The sequence below is a fragment of the Phycodurus eques genome, chromosome 6, assembly GCF_024500275.1.
Source record: "Phycodurus eques isolate BA_2022a chromosome 6, UOR_Pequ_1.1, whole genome shotgun sequence".
NCBI lineage: Eukaryota > Metazoa > Chordata > Actinopteri > Syngnathiformes > Syngnathidae > Phycodurus > Phycodurus eques.
The window spans coordinates 17,599,258-17,619,370 of record NC_084530.1 but is presented as its reverse complement, the minus strand read 5'-3'; the positions used below and the strand labels follow the sequence as shown (position 1 = coordinate 17,619,370).

General features: G+C 43.4%; 1 protein-coding gene across 2 annotated transcripts; it reads left to right on the top strand.

Moving 5' to 3' along the window:
* Positions 1-6,727: 6,727 nt before the first annotated feature.
* Positions 6,728-17,703, top strand: dla (deltaA). Of its 2 annotated transcripts, XM_061680585.1 has the most exons (11): positions 6,859-6,999; positions 7,095-7,406; positions 8,262-8,322; positions 8,623-8,880; positions 11,219-11,279; positions 11,360-11,490; positions 12,561-12,730; positions 12,940-13,156; positions 14,365-15,142; positions 16,056-16,164; positions 16,828-17,703. In XM_061680585.1, exons 1-11 carry the CDS (start codon positions 6,940-6,942, stop codon positions 16,831-16,833), a joined length of 2,163 nt encoding a protein of 720 aa, XP_061536569.1. In that variant the 5' UTR covers positions 6,859-6,939; the 3' UTR covers positions 16,834-17,703. The 2 variants fall into 2 exon arrangements, with proteins under 2 accessions (XP_061536570.1, XP_061536569.1); XM_061680586.1 differs by having other exon boundaries at positions 6,728-6,999; positions 16,056-17,703.
* Positions 17,704-20,113: the final 2,410 nt, after the last annotated feature.

Here is a 20,113-nt window from a genome sequence, read left to right as displayed (position 1 = left end):
AGGTGCGTGTGGATCCTCTGTCCCGCAGTGGCAGCTGAGAGATAGGGACGGGGGGATATTAAGGCGCCATTAAGCACCGCTGCCCCAGCGATGGGCTGTCGCACCTCTTTTTCTGGAACAAAAAGACGGCTTTTCATGTGAAACCTGGTCTTCCGATAGCCCCCCCCCCCCCCCCCCCCCACACACACACACACATACTGTCTTTCATCCGCCCGGTCCGTGGAGCACCTGCAACCCCTGGCCAGCCCCGGGGCCGGCAAATGGGTTCCTGAGAGCCACTTATCCCCAGTGGTGGGCTGTGCTTTTTGTACTTGGGCCTTCAGTGGGGGGACCGCACGATCAGCTGATTTGGCGCAGTTCTTGAGGGCAGCAGTCCCCGATCATTTTTGCAATACGGACCGGTTTCACGAAAAGACATTCTGAAGGACCGTCATGAGACCGAGATGGCGGGCCGTCCACGCTCAGCCACTTTCATGGGGCACATGCTTGTACTGAACTGATAAAGGAACAAATTAGATCATGAAGGGATTCCGTTCAGTGCGTTCACTCAAAAGATTCATTCGTCTGAGCAAGTCGTTCACGAATAACACAAAACTACTCGAGCCCTGTCTACCTCTCTACTCCAAAAAAAAACGGTACGCAAATGCAGTGACACGCTTGAATCTGATGCGCTTTTAATATTTTCCTGACTATAGAAAAAGGTAATATGACAGAACAGTTGGGTCCAGATCGCCACAGACATATTTTGCTAGTCAAACTTGGCTTGCTCTGATGAACCAATCAGAGACTGGAAATGTGCTGACATCATTGTGGGCCAGCTAGCTGGCCTTCCAAGGCAATTTGGAAACCTTTTTTGAGTTGCTGTCATCACAATATGATTCATACTGAAATGTCAGCCTGATGTGTTTGTGCCTGTTTACTAGATATTTAAGTGACTCGTGTTCTTTGTTTACAAATGGGAACTGTTGTAATATTTCAGATGTGTGGTTTTCTCCCCAAAAGTCCAAAAACATACATGGTAGGTGAATTGAAAACACAAAATTGTCCGTAGGTGTGGATGTGAGTGTGAATGGTTGTTTATCTATGTGTCCTGCGATTGGCTGGCGACCAGTTTGCTCAAAGTCAGCTTTGGATAGGCTCCAGTACACACGCGACCATAGTGAGAATACGGATGAGTCGGCGACGCAAATCGAAACATTGAGGTCTGGATGTTTGCCCTAAGAAATCCTTTGCAACCGGACCCCACCAAATTTTTGTTGAAGATGTTGTTGTATTGTTGTATAAATTACTGAACACATACAGTTAACTCCTGATTTCCAAATGTGAATCTTGTCATTTGGAGCATTTATTTGCACGAAGTGAAAAATGGTCAAAATACCAAAAAAGGTTTGTTATTTGCCTTTTTTTTTTTTTTGGTCTCATAAAGTTTTTTCAGCGCTGTTGTGAAGGTTTCATGGGCCAGAACGACTGATCATAAAACTCCGGGCAGGTTAAAAATAACATGGCAACAAGAAGAGGCTGAAATTTTATTGGACAAAAAAAAAAACGTACACATACATGTACAAGAAGCAGTGCAGCCAAGAGAAACGCTACGAAATGAAGAGAAGAGAAAAGCACTTGTTTCAAACAGGCTGCACATCAATGCCGACAACACCTCTGGACGTCCCCCACCCGCCTCACCGTTGCCCCACTCCACCACATCGGGGGTCTGAAATGAGCAGTGCTACAACAGATTGTTTGGGGCAGCCACTCCACAGTGCACCCCACCCTCCTGCCCCACGCCACAGAGAGCCTGTCCTGTCCTAGGGGGATAGGCCGTATTTGGTTACTGCACCCCCCCCCCCTATTGTGGGCCCGCGGGGCTCCCATGGAGGCTCGGAAGGCTGTTTGGGAAGGGGGGAGAGGGGCAACGGGAGGAGGAGTGGGAAGGGGGGCAGGTGTGTGCATCTGTTCAAGTCAAGGCAGATGCTCGTGGTGAGGATACAGACAGAGTCAACATGGAGGAGGGGCACGGGACTTCCTCAATTCACCACGTCATAGTTCAAGTTACGAGACAAACGTGTTCCTTCACATACATTTGAGGCCCATTTTACTGTACATTTATTTTTTTTAATTGAATTACAGGGGAAACGCTTAAATGGCACACCGTGCCCTTCCTTACAGCCTTCTGTTTTCCCTTCTTCCTTCACTCCTTGCATCCTTCCCTCTTCACCCTTCTTCCTTGCTCTTTCTTTGCTTCTTTCACTCACATTTCCTCTCTCTACATTCTTTCAGTTCCTTTCTTCTGGACATGCTTCATTTTGTTCTTCCTTCCCCAATCTTCCATTCCTCTCAATCCTTCGCTCCCTTCCTTGAGTTGTTCACATTTCTGTGCATCATTCCCTCCCTTCTTCCTTCCGTCATTCCACACATCCTTTGCTTCCTTCCCTGACTTCCTAGCAACCTTTGTTTCTTCTCTCCTTCCTCAAGCTTCCCTTGCTCACACACTTCTTTGCTCCCTTCCTTCCATCTTCCTTCCCTTCCTCACATCCTTCACTCCCTTCTTCCTGAGTTAGCCAAATGGCTATGACTAAAGAACATAAAACTCAAATGAAAAAGTTTGTAAACAGCCAGAACAATAATAAAAAGAAAAGAGGATGTCAATGTTAACATTTAGGAAACCCTACACTGACAGGGACTTAAAACATGTTATGCGCAGGCTCATAGCATTGTATGAAGTATTAATAAAAATATGGACTAAAAGAAGATAGCATCATACATGTGTAGCTAAGTGAGGTGGTCAGAAAATTCGGAACAGTCGCGCATCTTGTTACATCATGAACAATGTCATAATCTGTCAATCAAAAGGCAATGAACTGGTCACAATGACGTCATCGTGATGCTTGCGGGGGGGTTACAACTTGTTTTAAAGACTTTTTGTGTGTGTGTGTGTGTGTGTGTGTGTTGAAGTTGGAGCATGCGCAGCAAATGTGCTTTCCTAAACATTGGCACGCGACTGGCCATGTACTGACCACGCCTACACCCCCGCACCAACACGCACACACTGACACACACTTACGCGAACCTGCACCCCACCCGTGTAATTACCACGGCACTGCGCTTTACTGCTGCACCAACATCAACTCAGCACGTCTCCGGGAATCCCTATCATGAATATGCAAATGAGAAGTGGGGCTCTCGCCGAGACCCGGATGTAGCGATCCATGGACACACAAGAAAACAAATTCAATAATAATAATATTAATAATAATTATTATTATTATTATTATTAATATTATAGTGAAACAATAACAAATAGTAAAAGCTATAAATATTTTTTTAATAATATAAAACTACAAAATACAAAACGAAGAATAATACTAACTACATATAAAAAATAATTCAAAATACAATAAAAGTAATAATATAGAAATAGTCAAAATAAAAAAATAAGAAATAAAATAAGCAAAGATAAAAGAAGAAAAGGAAAAAAAATACAAAACGTGTACTGTGAAGCGTCGTGTCTGCTAATGTGCATGCGCATCATTATAAAGTGTGGGATCAATTGTCAAACGTCTCCGGCGTGGCATCACACGCGTCTTGATAGTCCCACAAGTGCACAATCAATCGCTTGTCATTTCGCACACATACACGCGTAAACACACAACTCACATGCCCCCCCCCCCACAATCATATGATCGATATCGTGTGATGGGCGCCGTGTTTACGTTCCCACGAGTGACCATGTGGTGTCTCTTTTTCGGGGGACCCCGCCACCCTCACCATATGGCCCCTGAGGGCCCATACCGTTACAGCTCCCTTAACATGCTTGCAGTCGCGGGAACCCGCTGGACATTGGAGCATACAGACGAGATTCAGGCTCCCAGGAGGGGGGGGGAGGCATAAACGTAGTTGGAGGAAAGGGGGGTTGTAATGGCAGATGGCTCTGTCCGCGTCTGAAGGCGTGTCGTGGTCCTTCACTGAAGACCCCCTCGTGGCCCCCTTCTCACACGCACGCACACACACTGCATTCTCAATCAATGGCGATGAAAGCGCACAGAATGCATGAATGGTCACGCGCACACGCTCACACATAAACACACTTTCACACTGACTCACTCACACACTCGCAACCACACTTTAACATGCACACACACCCAGTCACTCTTACGGTAAACACACACACTCATGCACATATTCACATTCACACTTACCCACACACACCCACACTCACTCACACACAAACACGTTCTCACAGCCACGCTCACACTTTCACTCTCGCTAATAAACACAATCACACACGCACACGAGCACAGTTACAGAGGAACAGGAAGTAGAAGCGAGCCAATTTGGACCCCCACCTCCACCACCCGGGATGAGGACGGACCCAACCTGTGACGTCACCTCAAAGAAACAAGCCTGCAGCGTGCGTGTGACGTCAGAAGTGACGCTCAAAGCGCACCGGAGCAGAGACGCAAACATACTCCCACTTCCCTCCCCCAAACGTGCACGCGCCAGATGTGCGCTTCCTTGCGAGTGCAACGGGGGGGAAATGGGGGGCACGTGTGTTTTAGGGGGTTGTTGGGGGCGGCACAAGCAGGCAGACGCGCGTATGCTGTTGTTGAGAGAAGAGCAGGTGCGAGCTGAATTAGCATACAGCTGAGGGGGAGGGGGTGTCCGAGTAGAGGCGGGGGGCTCCTCCTTGGCTTGCGCACACACAATGGCACAAGTTCCCCCTCATGTTGCCCACGCGAGCTACACGCACACAAAGTACACACAACATACACACAAGCAGGCAGTAGTTGGTTTTGCTCCCAACTTTGCCAAGGAATGTTTTTCACCAAAAAGCAGGAAGAAGAGAATGAGGAGGAGGAGGATGAAGATGAGGGGGTGAAAACAATTAGGCAAGCTCACATTTTGTCTGCCAAAATTGTGTGTGTGTGTGTGTGTGTGTGCGTGTCCCTTTTCAGGCGATAAACTTATTTTGGGAAGTTTGAAGGCAACAAAAGGAATAAAAGTCACTTGTAATCTGTTTGGGAAGTTTTTAAAGTTCTCGAGTCCACCAAAATCTAAAAAAATAAGTATATTTTAAAATATTTCATCCAGCGGCCATGTTGTTGCTGGAGGAGAAAGAAGGCAACAAAAGGAAACAAACAAGTCACATGTCAGCTGTTTGGGAAGTTTGGCAGATCTGAACACCAAAAGCTCCTTTGAAGTAAAAACAATAAAATAATAATAATAATAATAATAATAAAAGTTCTATTTTCCATACCTCTTCACCAACGTGAAACCATCTTGTTGCTGGACGAAGATAGGAAGTTTGAAGGCAAAAAAGGGGAAAAAAAAAAATTGTCGTGTCAGCTGGTTGGGAAGTTTGGAAGGTCTCGTCAACACCACAAACTCCTAAGAAGTAAAAGCAAAAAAAAAAACATATTTTACATCTTTCATCATGCAGCCATGTTGCTGCTGGTGGATGAGATGTTTGAAGGCAACAAAAGGAAACCAGAGAGTCACGTGTCAGCTGTATTGGACATTTGGAAGGTTGCATCGACACCACAAACTCATAAAAAAAAATTTTTTTTAATCCATATTTTATTACTTGCAAACAGCTGACACATGACTCTTCTTTTAGTTTCCTTTTGTTGCCTTCAAACTTAGGCCCTTCATCCTCCTCCTTGATGAAAAGTTTGGAGCTTTTTTAGTAGCTTGTGGTGTTGATGAGAATTTCCAAATTTCCCCAACTAACTGACATGTGACTCATTTGTTTTCTTTTGGTGCCTTCCTTGCCGGCCTGTCCTGGTAACATTACCATTCCATCGGACTTGGCTTCCACTCAAACACGTACTGTATCTTGACTGTCCTTCATTCCTCAGAGTCCAAATTTGAAGGCAACAAAAGGAAACTGACGAGTCACATGTCTGCTGTTTGGAAGTTACCATCAACACCACAAGTGCTTTAAAAAAAAAAAAAAAAATGTGCCATATTTTTCATCAAGCATCCATTAATGGTTGTTGATGGAGGAGGATGAAAAGTTTGAAGGCAACAAAAGAAAACTACACAGTCACTTGGGAAGTTTGGTAGTTCTCATCAACACCACAAGCTTTTCAAAAGTAAGAAAATAAAAAAAGTATTCCACATCTATCATTACGCAGCCACAATGTTGCTACTGGAGTGGGATAGGAAGTTTTAAGGCAACAAAAGGAAACATGTCAATTGTTAAGGAAGTTTGGAATTTCTTATCAACAACAATAAGAGCTCCTACAAAGTTCCATATTTTACACTTTCACCATGCAGCCACGTTGTTGCTGCCGCAACATGAGAAGTTTGAAGGCAACAAAAGGAGACAAAAGAGTCACGTGTCAGCTATTTGGAAGTCACCACCTCCCCCTAAAACATAAAAAAAAGTTTCATATTTCAGAACATCCCAGCTACATGCTGCCATACAAGTTGCCGCTGGAGGACGACGAGCGAGGAGGCTCCTGCCTGGCGTAGTGGGGAGCGCGCATGACGGCCAGATTGGGGGGAGGAAGAAGACCAGGAGGAGGAGGAAGAGGAGGAGGGGGGCTACATTTGCATGTTATTAGCATAGCATGTATATAACCGGCTGCAGGCGGCCTTGCGCTTAACACAAGAAGAAGAAGAAGGAGGAGGAGGAGGACGCGAGGACAGCAAAGAAAGGAAAACATGTTGCGCTCAAGAAAGGAAGACCACATTTGTTTGGGATTATAACGCTACTGGACCACTTTTTCTGTAGATTATCATTTATTTATTTTTGTTTTTGTTGTTAGAATCTCCCAACTCACCCGGGAGAAAGTTTTGGGATTTTACTCTTTTGCTCTGTGCTTCCCCCCCCCCCCCCTCCCTACCAGCTGCACATGCGTGGTGGTGCTTTGTGACCTGCTCCATGCATCTTCCTCCTGGGCCCGTTTCAACTATTTATTTATTTATTTATATTTATTTATGATGTATTTATTGAAGGTGCTGCTGAGCGTGGCGGTGCTGGCCATGTTGTTGTGTCAGGTAAGACGCACTTGAATTAATCTCATATTTTTATAATTTTTTTGAAGTTGCTAAAAAGTCACTTCTTTTCGATCCCGTGCTGGGCATGCGCACAGGGCTCGTGCTCGGGCGTGTTCGAGCTGCGCCTGCAGGAGTTCCTCAACAAGAAGGGCGCGCAGGGCAACAAGAACTGCTGCGGCGGGGGGTCCTCGTCCTCCTTGTCGTCATCTGCGCAGCAGTGCGCCTGTCAGACCTTCTTCCGGGTGTGCCTGAAGCACTACCAGCCCAACGCGTCGCCCGAACCGCCGTGCACCTACGGCGGCGCCGTGACGCCCGTGCTGGGCGCCAACTCCTTCCAGGTGCCCGACATCATCCCGGAAAGCTCCTTCAGCAACCCCATAAGGATCAACTTCGGGTTCACTTGGCCGGTAAGCAAGCGGGAGGATGGAGGGATGGAGAGAGAGGATGGAGGGGCAAATGTGGGGCGTGCCCCTCTGTCTTCAAGTTAACACGTAGGGGGGGAGGGGCACCTGTCCGGTTGCACATGATTAAAATGTGGTAAAATGATGTCATTTTGCCCTCTTTTCCTTGAAAATAATCAAATAATATATGTTAGTTGAACACATTTGAATCACGTACAACTAACTAACATGTTCGAATTAAGTCAATTCAAAGCACTTTCTTTAAAGTAAAATCTAGCCATCTAGTCTGCTGTTGTTGCCTCCAGAAACAATCTGATATCAGTTTTGGCCCACCAAACAACTGATCAACTAATTAATTCTCTCACTCTCTCCCCCCATTTCAAATGTCCTTAAATGATCTGTCTCTTCATCCATTGATCTTGATGTTTCATTCAAAAACAATCTGAATTCCCACCTGTCCTCACGAAACAACTGATTTATTTGTTCTAAATGCCCTTAAATAATCTATACATCCATCTGTCTATCCATCCGCTTTTCTATCTACTCTGGTGTTGCCTGCAGAAACAATTGAAAATCACAGTTTACGCCACAAAACAACTATGAATTTGTTCCAAACGTTCTCAGCCATCCACCCATCCATCTATCCAACCATTATACTTTAGTGTTGCCTTCAAAAAAACATGTGAAGTCTGGTTAATTTGTTCCAAATGTCCTATCTGGATCAACTTGGGTTTCTCTTGGTCGGCAAGCGAGTGGATGGAATGAGAGTGAGGGTGGAGGGGCAGTTTGTGTGCTGACCCTTCAGGGCTTGACGTTATGACATGGTTGGGGTGCACCTCACAAAGCCACTTGTCTCCTCAGGGGACCTTCTCGCTCATCATCGAGGCACTGCACACTAACTCCAAAGACGACTTGTCCACAGGTAACACCCCCACCCCTTCAACCCACCATCAAGGTTATCATTAGCATCATTAGTTTGACTTTTTATTGCATTTGACTTAAATAAAAATCGTACCAAAAACAACTAGTTCAAAAATAAAAGCACGTTTAACTTAAGAAGTTAAACACAACTGAACTGTACTTGGGCATTGATTCTTTCACATACCACTAGAGGGAGCCCACGTGCCACTAGTGGCATTTGAGAATCCCTGAACTGTTAGGACACATGAACACCCATCCACAAATGACATCTCCAAACTCGGTCGTCTACCTCCTCCCCCAGAGAACCCGGAGCGCGTGATCAGCACCATAAGCACGCAGCGCCACTTGACGGTGGGCGAGGATTGGTCGCAGGACCTGCACACGGCCGGCCGCACGGAGCTCAAGTACGCGTATCGCTTCGTGTGCGATGAGCATTACTACGGCGACGGATGCTCCGTTTTCTGCCGGCCCCGCGACGACGCCTTCGGCCACTTTACGTGCGGAGAGCGCGGCGAGATCGTGTGCGACGCCGGATGGAAAGGGCAATATTGCACCGAGCGTGAGTACACAGACATGCCCACACCCTAAAAAAAAAAAAAAAGACCCCCTAAAAAATATGTGGTGCGAGTGTATTTAAGTGTTTTTACAGGGGAAGTCACTCTGCACTTATATTTTATTAAAACGTACTGTATTTACACGTTGTCTGTTGATTGGGCGGATGGATGGACACTTTAATGATTAAAAAAAATAAGAAAAAAACAAAGTGGGAAAAATCAAAAGAAAGAACATGAAAATGGTAAAAACAAAATGGTAAAAATATGAAAATGGTAAGTAGTCGTTGCTTTGAAAGAGTGTAAACTAATAGACACATTTTTTAACTTTTTTTCTTTGAAAGATGAAACAATTTACTGATTAAAACAATGAGGACAAATAACAGTAGGGCTGCAAAGGAAAAAAGAAAAATGGTGAAAAAAACATGCAAAAAGTAAAAAAAAATAGAAAAATGTTGAAATGAAAATCATAAATAGTTGTCGCTGAGAAGAACTGTAAATAACATGACAAACGTGAAAAAATGCACAAAAAAAAGTAAACCAAAGATGAAATATTTTAATTTACTTATATGATTACAAAAAGATTAAAAACAAAAATAGCAATGAAGTTGTAAAAAAAAATGTAAAAAAGAGAGAATGAAAACTAATGGTAGTCATCATAGATGAGAAGGGACAAGTGGAAAAAACATGAAAATGGTAAATACTGTTGCTGAGTAGTGGAGAAAAAAATTGAACATAATAGCAAAAAAAAAAAACGTGAAAACCTTTTCATGTTCTTTTTATTGTACTACATCCTATATTATATAATACTCGCACCTTAGTATGTGTTAAATACTAAATATGGTACAATTATGCTATAGTATTTGTACAATTCGGGCAAAGTATAAAAATATTGACAGTGATATATAATGATACAATGATGAATTGTAATACACCCAATATGTACAGTGTAGCAGTGTGTTTGTTTATTTGAGCTGTGGAGTTGTCTACTTACACATTGTTAAAATCCTAATGGGGTGGAAATTTACAATATTAAAAAACATGATAAGGAAAGTGCACAGTGACTTTCCCAACAACCTGTCACGTGACTGGCAATTTTACACATAAAAAGTGCTTTAAAAGTTATTATTGTAACAAGGATGTGCCTTGGAGGGGAAGTTTTTTTTTTTTTTTTGTGAACCCCCCATCCCGCCAAGTGTGGCACACTTGATTTATTCCAAGGAAAGTTTTGGGGTGAATAATGTCACGCGTGCCATAAATTGACATCCATGCCTCGTGATTGGCTGCCGCCGGTGGTGATTTGGGGTTGGTGGTGGTGGGGGTCATCATTGTTTGAAGTGGGCAGCTGCCGGCAGCTCTCAGACAATGGGGCAGCTGTCACACGCTGGCAACACACTCGCCAGCTGTCCGCTCTTATCTGGGACCACCAGTATGTGCGTATGTGCGCGCGTGTGTGTGGGGGGGACGCAGGGTGAATAAAAGAGTTTTGAACCGCAGCTAAGAAGAAAAAAAGACAGTGGCTGGGGGGCTGGGTCAAGAAGGATGAGGGGAGGGGGCAGAGTGAGAGCGCATGCTCATAAACACACACAGACACACTAAATGAACACACACACGAATACACAAACACAGAAATTTGCAAACATATACAAATATACACTCACACAAACCCATGCACACAACAAACAAACACACACACTAACAAACAAACATACGCAACCACAACACAGACAGTAACTCTCAAACAGCACACACTAACACTTACACACACAACTACAACACATTCTCAAACACAGAGACATGAACAAAGACAACACGCACAGACACAAACAAAAACACATCAACTCACAAAAACAACATTCACTCACAAACACACACACAACTACACGCACACAAAACAAACAGACACATGAACAAACGTTTAGACACAGACACACACGAACAAACACATGCAAACATCCACACACTAAAACAAACACACACACAAACCAAAGCACACAAACAAAAACCACCACAAAAACACACACTAACGAACACTCCAAACATACTCCAACAAACTCAGACCACACATTTACACAAAACACACTATCACACACACACGCACAACAAGACACACAAATAAACATAAATACTCAAACCAAAACACAATCAAAAATACACTAACAAAAACATAGTTAAACAAACAGACACACAAACACATGCACACGTATACAAACAGAGAAGCAGAAAAAAGTTGGGTTGCAAATATTCCCATCAGGCGGACGTTGCCCCCCTTACAATCAGCCTCTGTCTTTAAAAAATGGACTTAATTTGAATAATGTATTTTTTTCCCTTTTTTTTTTTTTTTAGCAATCTGCCTGCCAGGCTGCGACGACGAGCACGGCTTCTGCGAGAAACCCGGCGAGTGCAAGTAAGTTCTTCCTCAGTGGGTGGGAGCGGGGGCTAATATGGGTCACACGGTCTTACCTCTGTCCTCTGATTGGTCCACAGGTGCCGGGTGGGCTTCAAGGGGCGCTACTGCGACGAGTGCATCAGATACCCGGGCTGCCTCCATGGGACGTGCCAGCAGCCCTGGCAGTGCAACTGTCAGGAGGGTTGGGGGGGCCTCTTCTGCAACCAAGGTGGGCACCACACCTGTGGAAGGGTGGGGCGGACACATAAACATACCATTTATTGTGACAAACTCACAAGATCTACAGCCTCATGCTGTTAAGTGCATCCAAAAGCAACATGGAAAAAATAGATTAAACATACATGGCGATTTGCTTTGACTCAATATCTCCACCACTGGTTACTTGTGGTACTGCAGAACTTCGTCTGTGAGCTGTGAAAGGCTAAAGGAAGTCCTAAATAAAAGAAAATGGCTACTTGCGAAAAAATTATAAATGATTGTTGTAAAGTGGGCAGCAGAGTGTACAACTGGCTAGCACATCTGCAAATGTGTGAGCACATCTGCAAATGTGTGTGGTTAGCACATCTGCAAATGTGTGAGCAAAACGGCTACTTACAAAAATATAAACGAAACGTAAAAGGTGATTAGCTTCGACTTGACTCGAATTGACATAGTTGAACTTGAAACAGCCTCAGAAGTGTTTATCCAACTAGTAACCCCTCACATTAATTGGTACCCAAGAAGTAGCTCTTCGTTTCAAAAAGGTTAGTGTGATATTGCCTTGTAGCTTCTTTGGTTTTGTTTCATCATTAAACAATACCAAATAAACAACAGTAATCAATTAATGAACAGTAACTGCAAAAGAATTTAGTAATAAACTTTATGCAAAATATATTTTTATCCAACTATTAGATTAATAATTGAAATATTCAATAGAATAATCAATTCTAAAACTATTCAATAGTGACAGCCCTAGATAAAACCGACTCACAGCTCGTTTTGGCTCGCAATGAAAAAATAATAATAAAAAAAAGAAACATTTAAATACTGCCCCACAGGTTTGTGCTGGTACTGCAATCATTAGTCTGTATCTGTAAACTAACTATGAACCTAAACTGGATGCTTGGTCACCAATGTTACAGCTGTGGTGTTTGGGATAGAGGGGGGGGCTAAGTTGGGGGAGCCAGTTGTCGGGAGCACAAAAAAATGGAAAAACCGCAGTCAAGTCGGTCCAGTATGCGCAAACATTCCGGGCCAGGGGGGGCTAATCCACATGTGCGTGTCATGTGTCCCTCGCAGACCTGAACTACTGCACGCACCACAAGCCGTGCATGAATGGAGCCACTTGTAGCAACACGGGCCAGGGCAGCTACACCTGCTCCTGCAGGCCCGGCTTCACAGGCGCCAGCTGCGAGCTCCAAGTCAACGAATGCGCTGGGAACCCCTGCCGCAACGGCGGCAGCTGCACTGTAAGGCCATCTTCGGATTCACGCCCCAATCGACACAGGCCATGCACAAACACAGGCAAACAATTACATGCGCACACAAACACACACACTCAAATAATAACACAAACAAACACAGACAGAGAGAAACACAAACATTCAAACAAAAACAGAGAAACACATGCACACAGAAACAGCAGCCAATAACGCGGCAGTCTCCTTCCCCCCGTCAGGACTTGGAGAACACGTACAGGTGCGAATGCCCTCACGGTTTCTATGGCAACAACTGCGAGCTGAGCGCCATGACGTGTGCCGACGCGCCGTGCTCCAACGGCGGCCGCTGCAGCGACAACCCCGATGGCGGCTATTTCTGCCAGTGCCCTACCGGATACGCCGGTTTCACCTGCGAGAAGAAGATCGACCACTGCACCTCTGGGCCCTGCTCCAACGGTGAGGGCGAAAGTACTCTCCGCTCAAATACTGTAGATATACAGATACCCGGTACTTGAGTACAAGCACTACAGATACTTGACCGCAAACTTTGAATGAAGGGACCTGCCTGGCCTCTGGACGTTTCGTCTTTAACAACCAAGAAGAGTCCAGTTGCCTTCATTCAGTTTACGTCGTGTCATCATCAACGCAGCTTTGAAAAAAAAAAAAGTATATTTTGTCAAAGTAAGGAGTTGAAAGTAAAGAAATCTGTTTTATGGATTGACCAATCCGTCGAGCAGATTATCGGCATTTTGATGCATACTGGCATTTTTTTTTTTTAATATAAATTCAACAGCTGATAAGAGATCAATTTAAAACTGGGTAAACTTTAGTGAAACATTTATTTTTGTCTAACATAACATTTCAGTTATATAGAAATTTGGAAAAGTATTACCTGTGGAAAACCTAGGGAGCTATTTATTTATTTTTATTATTATTTGTTTTCATTGAACTTTGTAATACATGCTGGTGAGACGGAGCGCTCGCTCTACTTTTTCTTATAATTTTAAATATTTTTGTCTATTGTCTAAGATAAGAAGAAACCTTTAGCATGTTTCAAATCAAAAAAGCCATTGAATAAACAGATGCAGGCATTTAATTGAAATATTGGAATTTGAATTATTCAGAATTTTGACACCAATATTTTCCCTTTTACTGGAAATCAATGTCAGTCAACCTCATTGACTACTAATAATCAGTATTGGTCCTGAAAAAAAACATACTGTTCTGTTTCTAATCCCTTCTCAAGCGCCCACATTCAAGGTTAACTGAAGCTCACCCTTGACTGTAATGATGTGTATATGGATGAAAAAAAAATCTATTGAGTACAGTAATCCCCTCATATTCACTATTCGCAAAGTAACATTTTCACATTTTTTAAAACTATTATTTTTTTTTTTTTTGCTGCCAATTTTTTTGCCTTGAGTTTGTTGTCACATTTCTTTCGGGTCAATTGGACAGACTCGTGCACTCACTGTAGTAGTCTCGCCACGCTGCACTATCTGCTTATCTGTTGTTGACCAATACTGACCACTCATGCCAGAGTAGCATCTGCCCCACTTGCGTTTTTTGCGACAGAAACTTGGGACTTGGTGGCTAGCCGCACACCTCGGCCCCACACGGCTGCCTTTTCAGACCGGTTCAAACCCTTTGGTTTGTGTTCTTAGGTGCTCGTTGCGTGGATCTGGTTAACTCATACCTGTGCCAGTGCCCGGACGGCTTCACGGGCATGAACTGCGACCACACCGGTGACGAGTGCTCCTCGTACCCCTGCCAGAACGGCGGCACCTGCCAGGACAGCGTCCGCGGCTACACCTGCACCTGCCCGCCGGGCTACACGGGGCGCAACTGCAGCTCCCCCATCAGCCGCTGCGAGCACAACCCATGCCACAACGGCGCCACCTGCCACGAGAGGAACAACCGCTATGTCTGCGCCTGCGTCCCGGGTTATGGCGGACGCAACTGCCAGTTCTTGCTACCTGAGCACGCCGCCATCCGAGGCACCGAGGTGCCCTGGATGGCAGTGGGGTCCGGGGTTGCTCTGGTGCTCCTGCTTCTGGCGGGGTGTGCCGTGCTCGTCGGATTCTTCCGCTCCAAAGTCCAACGTGATGGCCCCGGGGAAGTGGGCGGCGAGGGCGAAACCATCAACAACCTGACCAATAACTGCCAACGTGGCGAGCGGGATAGCGTGGTGGTGCCAACTCCGGGAGTGAAAAACATCAACAAAAAGATGGACTTGTGCAGCGGGGGGGATCCTGATGAGGGGGCGGCACCGGGGCGGCGGAGCTACAAGAGCAGGCCGCCGCCCGCCGACTACAACCTGGTGCGCGAAGTCAACTACGAGCAGGCGTCCAAAGACGCCATGTTGGAGGCGGCCTGCGAGGACAAGTGCCAATCCCTGGACTCGTTTGAGTTTGAGGAGAAACACAGCAAACGCTTAAAATGGTAGGAAAGCTCCAGCCCCTGTCAGGGTTCCTACGTAACGATGGACAAGTATGGAATTTGATTTTTAAAGAATTTCAGAAAAGTGCCTATTTCACTGACCTGGAGACTATTTGGCAACCAGATGGCGACTTGAGTCTCCGCTGGTTGCAGAGAAATCCTCCCGACGTCTTTTGGAGACTAGCCGAGTCATCAAGGAGTTGCAGTAAATTCAATTCCTTTTAGAGACTTTTTTTCCAAGTCTAAATCTGGTCTCTGAGATATCTCGGTGCATATACACATAGAGAAATCGCAGCGACGTCTCCGGGCGAATAGTCTCCACGAGACATCGCGCTGGTGAGAGCACAAGCAATATTTGGTCTCCTGAGTCAGTCGCGGCAATGTCTCCACCAGTGAGATACATTTGTGAAAGGAAAACTATTTATATTTCCAAGAGCTGCAAACCACTGGAGTCTTTTTGGTTGTCCAAGACGTTTCACTTTTAACACAAAAAGGCTTCTTCAGTTCTAAATCTGAGTTGTTGTTTTTTTTAAAACATTTAAAATGTAGAATTTAAGAGACCTTTTGGATTAAAGGCGAAACATCTTCAACAACCATGAAGAGTCCAGTTGCCTCCATTCACCTTTTCCGGATTACGATGACCTGGATGACTGACAACCTACACGGACCCATTTACTAGAAAAATCTCAAATGACTGCATTTTTCTTTCTTTTTTCAAACTGAGAAGTCTGGTATTTAGTTGTCTGAAAAAGGTATTGAATTATTAAGTTTCAAATGTGTAGGAAACCTGTACACTTTTCCAGACTTGTAAATTCATCAAATCTAAGTCCATACTTGTGTCGGAACCCTGCAAACATAACATTGATACAATCATGGCTAAAGTTAAAAGTTTTTTTTCCTCTCTCTTCCCCAACAGTGACACGTCAGAAAAGACTAGCCCAGAAACGTCTGCATGTGCGGACAACAAGTACAAATCTGTGTTTGTCATGTCGGAGGAGAAGGACGAATGTATAATTGCAACTGAGGTGAGTTCTTCTTGTTGAAGTTCTTCTAGTAGCTATGCTTCCACTCCATGAAACACAGATGTGAAGCAGTTGTCAGACAGTTCTTATTGTTCAGTGATTGACCGGAAAGTAACATTTTCACCGCTTTTTCCGGGAACTGCTTCACATCTGCATTACATGGAGTCGAAACAAAGCTATTAGAGGAATATTTGGTCCTGGGCTGGAACGGCAGTTCACAGGTGTTGTTGAACTCCATGTAACACAGATGTGAAGTAAGTGTAGGGAAACAGTGCGTTTAGCGAATGATAGCAATGCAAAATCGTCAATTATTTTTCACTTAAGCACATTAGCGTCATATCTATGTTGCATGGAGTCCACCAACTTCTGCCACAACTATTGGGACTACATTTCCCAATTCTTTAGATAGCTTCACTTTGACTCCACGCAACACGGATGTGAAACAGAGCGACTACAACCAACAACTGCTTCACATCTGTGTTGCATAGAGTCAAAACCAACTTGCAGCAGCTGTGAATTATTCCAGCCCCTTGAACTACTTTTCACAATTCCCCCAATAGCTTAACCTTGACTCAGCCACTTGGATGTCAAGCACTTCTGAGAAATGACAATTCTGCAGCTGTTTTAAAAAAATAAATAATTCCCTAACGCTGGTGTATCTTGCAGGTGTAAAGGGGCCGGCGACGGGCTCGCTCATTTTGCTGTATGGGAGAATTTTTATGCTCCTGGATGAGATGCTGCTCTAAGCTCGCTGCTGCTGAGACCTTTGACTGATATTCAGACTGAGCTGGTTCTCGACTGGAAACTTTGGTGGCCTGCGGGATCGGAACTGGCGGGGTCATGTAAGGGGAAAAAATGTCAAGTTTACGGTTAAACGTGAACGGCCACTTAGCTTTCTGTTCTGCCTCTTTGTCTGGCATTGGGGGGTACAAATGAAGAAAAATATTAAATGGAAGGTATGAAAAATGATGAAAAAAAAAAAAAAAACAGGCACCAATATAGGATTTTTTTTTGTTTTGTTTTTGTTGTTGCTGCAACATTTGCACCCAGGCCTTTTTCTCGAACCCAGGAACCGCATCAAACGGGGGATGTTTGGCCATACTGGCCTCTTCGTAAAAAAACAAAACAAAAACAAACAAAAAAACAAGAGTGGTCGCTCTATGAACTTTGAAGTTTTTTGCCCTTCAAACTTCCAGTGACAAAAGTATTGTTGTCCTCTTTTTCCTCCCAACGCTTTCTCACGCAGATTGTCCTTTTTGTAACATATAGAGAAAAAGAACAAGAAAAAGTTATGATTTAATTTAAGTTAATTTAAGCATTTTGTGTTATTCTTATTTTGTATTGTATATTTGTGCTTGTTTGTCAGGATTATTTAAATTGCTTTCTTTTAACGGATAATGATATTTGCAAAGGCACTTCAGGTCAATGGGAAACAAAAAAAAAGTTATTTAAGAGGGATTGTGCTGTACATTGTATTTTTCTGCTCTTTATCAATGAAGGAATTAGCCAAGACTATTTTTCCAAATAAAAAAAAAGATGCTCAACGTCCTCACTGGTGTGGCCTCCATCTGTTGTCTTCGCGCCCGCCCAACCCCGCGGTGGCAATTTGAATGGACGCTCCGACTTAAAAGTGTCTCCCTGGAGACAGAAAAGGGGGCATGGGGGGTCTATTCAAGCAAGAGAACGTTCCTCCTGCCGCTACATTTAACACCAACAAAAGTCCAGCCTCTCAAGTTTGGAGAAACTACAGAAAAAACAACTCAAAAGAAAGTTAAAAAAATATATTAAATTAAAAAACAAAACCATAAAAAAGGTAATTTTTACCCTGTTTTGGGACTCGCAAAGTGCTTGGAATGCCCCCCAAATGTTAGTAAATCATCACACATACACAATGGAAGAGCACAATAAAAACAAAATTGTTTCTCAAAAACTTACCAAGAATGCCTGTCTTATTCTAGTCAAAACTAATTTGATGATACTTAATATAAGACTCATCGCCTAAAAAATTACTTGTTAGACAAATTTCGCTTGTTTCAAGTTTGTTTTTACTTGGAAGAAGAAGAAAAAACATTTTTCATTTTTTTTTTTCTTATTACAATGGAACATTTCTCTAATTCCAAGATAAATTTTGCTTGAAACAAGTGAAAATTGTGTATAAAGTGAATTTTTAGGTCTTCTTTTAAGTGTGATGTCTTGTTTTAAGTGTAATAAGAGTAGTTTTGACTAGAAATAACAGATATTCATGTTAAGATTTTAAGTTGCATGTGTTGTATGTGCAGCATTGCATGGAGTTGAAACCAAGCTATGTCGAAAGAATTGTGAACAGAATCCAAGGATCCTGCGCTTTAATAGTCATGTGGGGTCAGTAGACTCCATGTAATACAGATGCGAAGCAGTTGCTAGAAAGGGTGCTTTTACAACAGATTGTTATTCAGTGATTGCTCATTTCTTAACTGGAGCACGTGCGTAAGAGGGAGCACATACCGTAATTCTAGTCTTGGCCTCCCTCCACTACTGTCGGTGCAATTTAGAGTTAATTTTAAGATTATGCTATTTGTTTTGTATTTGTTTACAGCACTTTGTTTCAGCTGCAGTTGTTTTAAAGTGCTCTATAAATAAAACTGAGAATTGAGAAGCATTTTTTATCTTATAAACTCAGTTTCCAAATGCTTCACATCTGTGTTGCATCGAGTCGAAACCAAGCTATCAAGAGCAATTGTGGCAGTCCATTTATCCTGAGCAGTTGACATGGGTTCATGAATTGAAATGTACAAAATCAGCAATTATTTCTCACTTAAAAACCACCTGTGATGCATGATGTAAAAAAGAAAAAAAATTAAATCTCTAGCCAGTTTCAGGCTCACCATCATACACACACACAATGAACAAGCACACAATGGTGCCACTCACAAAAGCTTGACCCTCGGCATGCTGGGAGAAAAAAAAAGAAAGAGCGACAGATGTTGTCCGCCAGCAGATGGACTGCCATGAAAAAAAAAAAAAGGTTCAAACATGGTGTGCTGCTCCCTGGACTTGAATGAGGCTCCTTGGTTTTCTTGACAAATGTTCAAATAGAGTATAAATGGTGGACTCCATGCAACATGTGTTTACATACAGAAATATTATTCAGATTGACAGAAAAGCAAAATCAATCACTTTTCACTTTCTCCTTTCAAGCATTGTTTCTGAGTGCTTCACATCTGTGTTGCATAGACTCAAAACTAAGTTATCACGGAACTGTGGCATGTGGTCCAGTGGTGCACGGTGTACAGAGATGCCAGAAGTTGGTGGACTCATTACAACACAGATGTGAAACACTTAAGAATTAGTGCTTATACAACTAAATACAAATTCATTGACTGACAGAAAAGCGAAAGCGTTCCAACATTTTTCATTTTAAAAGCACCATTTCTGATAAGCGCTTTACATCTGTGTTGCACAAGTTGAAGCCAAGCTGAAATGTAGTTTGATGGTTCTGGGCTGAAAGAGCAGTTGACCTGTCAGATGTTTGTGGAGTCCATGCAGCACAGATGTGAAGCACTTGTCAGAAATAGTACTTATATAACAAAATACTAGTTCAGTAATTCACAGGAAAGCAAAATCATTTTCACTTCATATGCTCTGTTTATGACAACTGCATCACATCTGTATTGCATGTACTTTAAACCAATCAGAGGAATGTAGTCCAATTGTGTATTCCAGTGTTCCTGGACTGGAAAACCAGTATCCTTGTGTTGGTAGACTTCATGCACCACAGATGCGAAGCTCTTTTTAGAAATGGTGCTTACACAACTAAATAAGTTCAATGATTGACAGGAAAGCAAAATGAAGTATTTTCAATTTATGAGCGCTATTTCTGGAAACTGCTTCACATCTGTGCTGCATGGAGTCAAAGTCAAGCTGTCAGAGGAATTGTAGAATGTAGTACAATTGTGTAGTCCAATAGTCCTGG

What these genes read in the sequence shown, in the direction of transcription:
- dla (XM_061680586.1), top strand. Translation starts at nt 6,940, where the DNA reads ATGATGTATTTATTGAAGGTGCTGCTGAGCGTGGCGGTGCTGGCCATG. An exon ending in ACTTCGGGTTCACTTGGCCG is followed by an intron (nt 7,407 to 8,261) that starts GTAAGCAAGCGG and finishes TTGTCTCCTCAG; the next exon opens with GGGACCTTCTCGCTCATCAT. An exon ending in CTCTGGGCCCTGCTCCAACG is followed by an intron (nt 13,157 to 14,364) that starts GTGAGGGCGAAA and finishes TTGTGTTCTTAG; the next exon opens with GTGCTCGTTGCGTGGATCTG.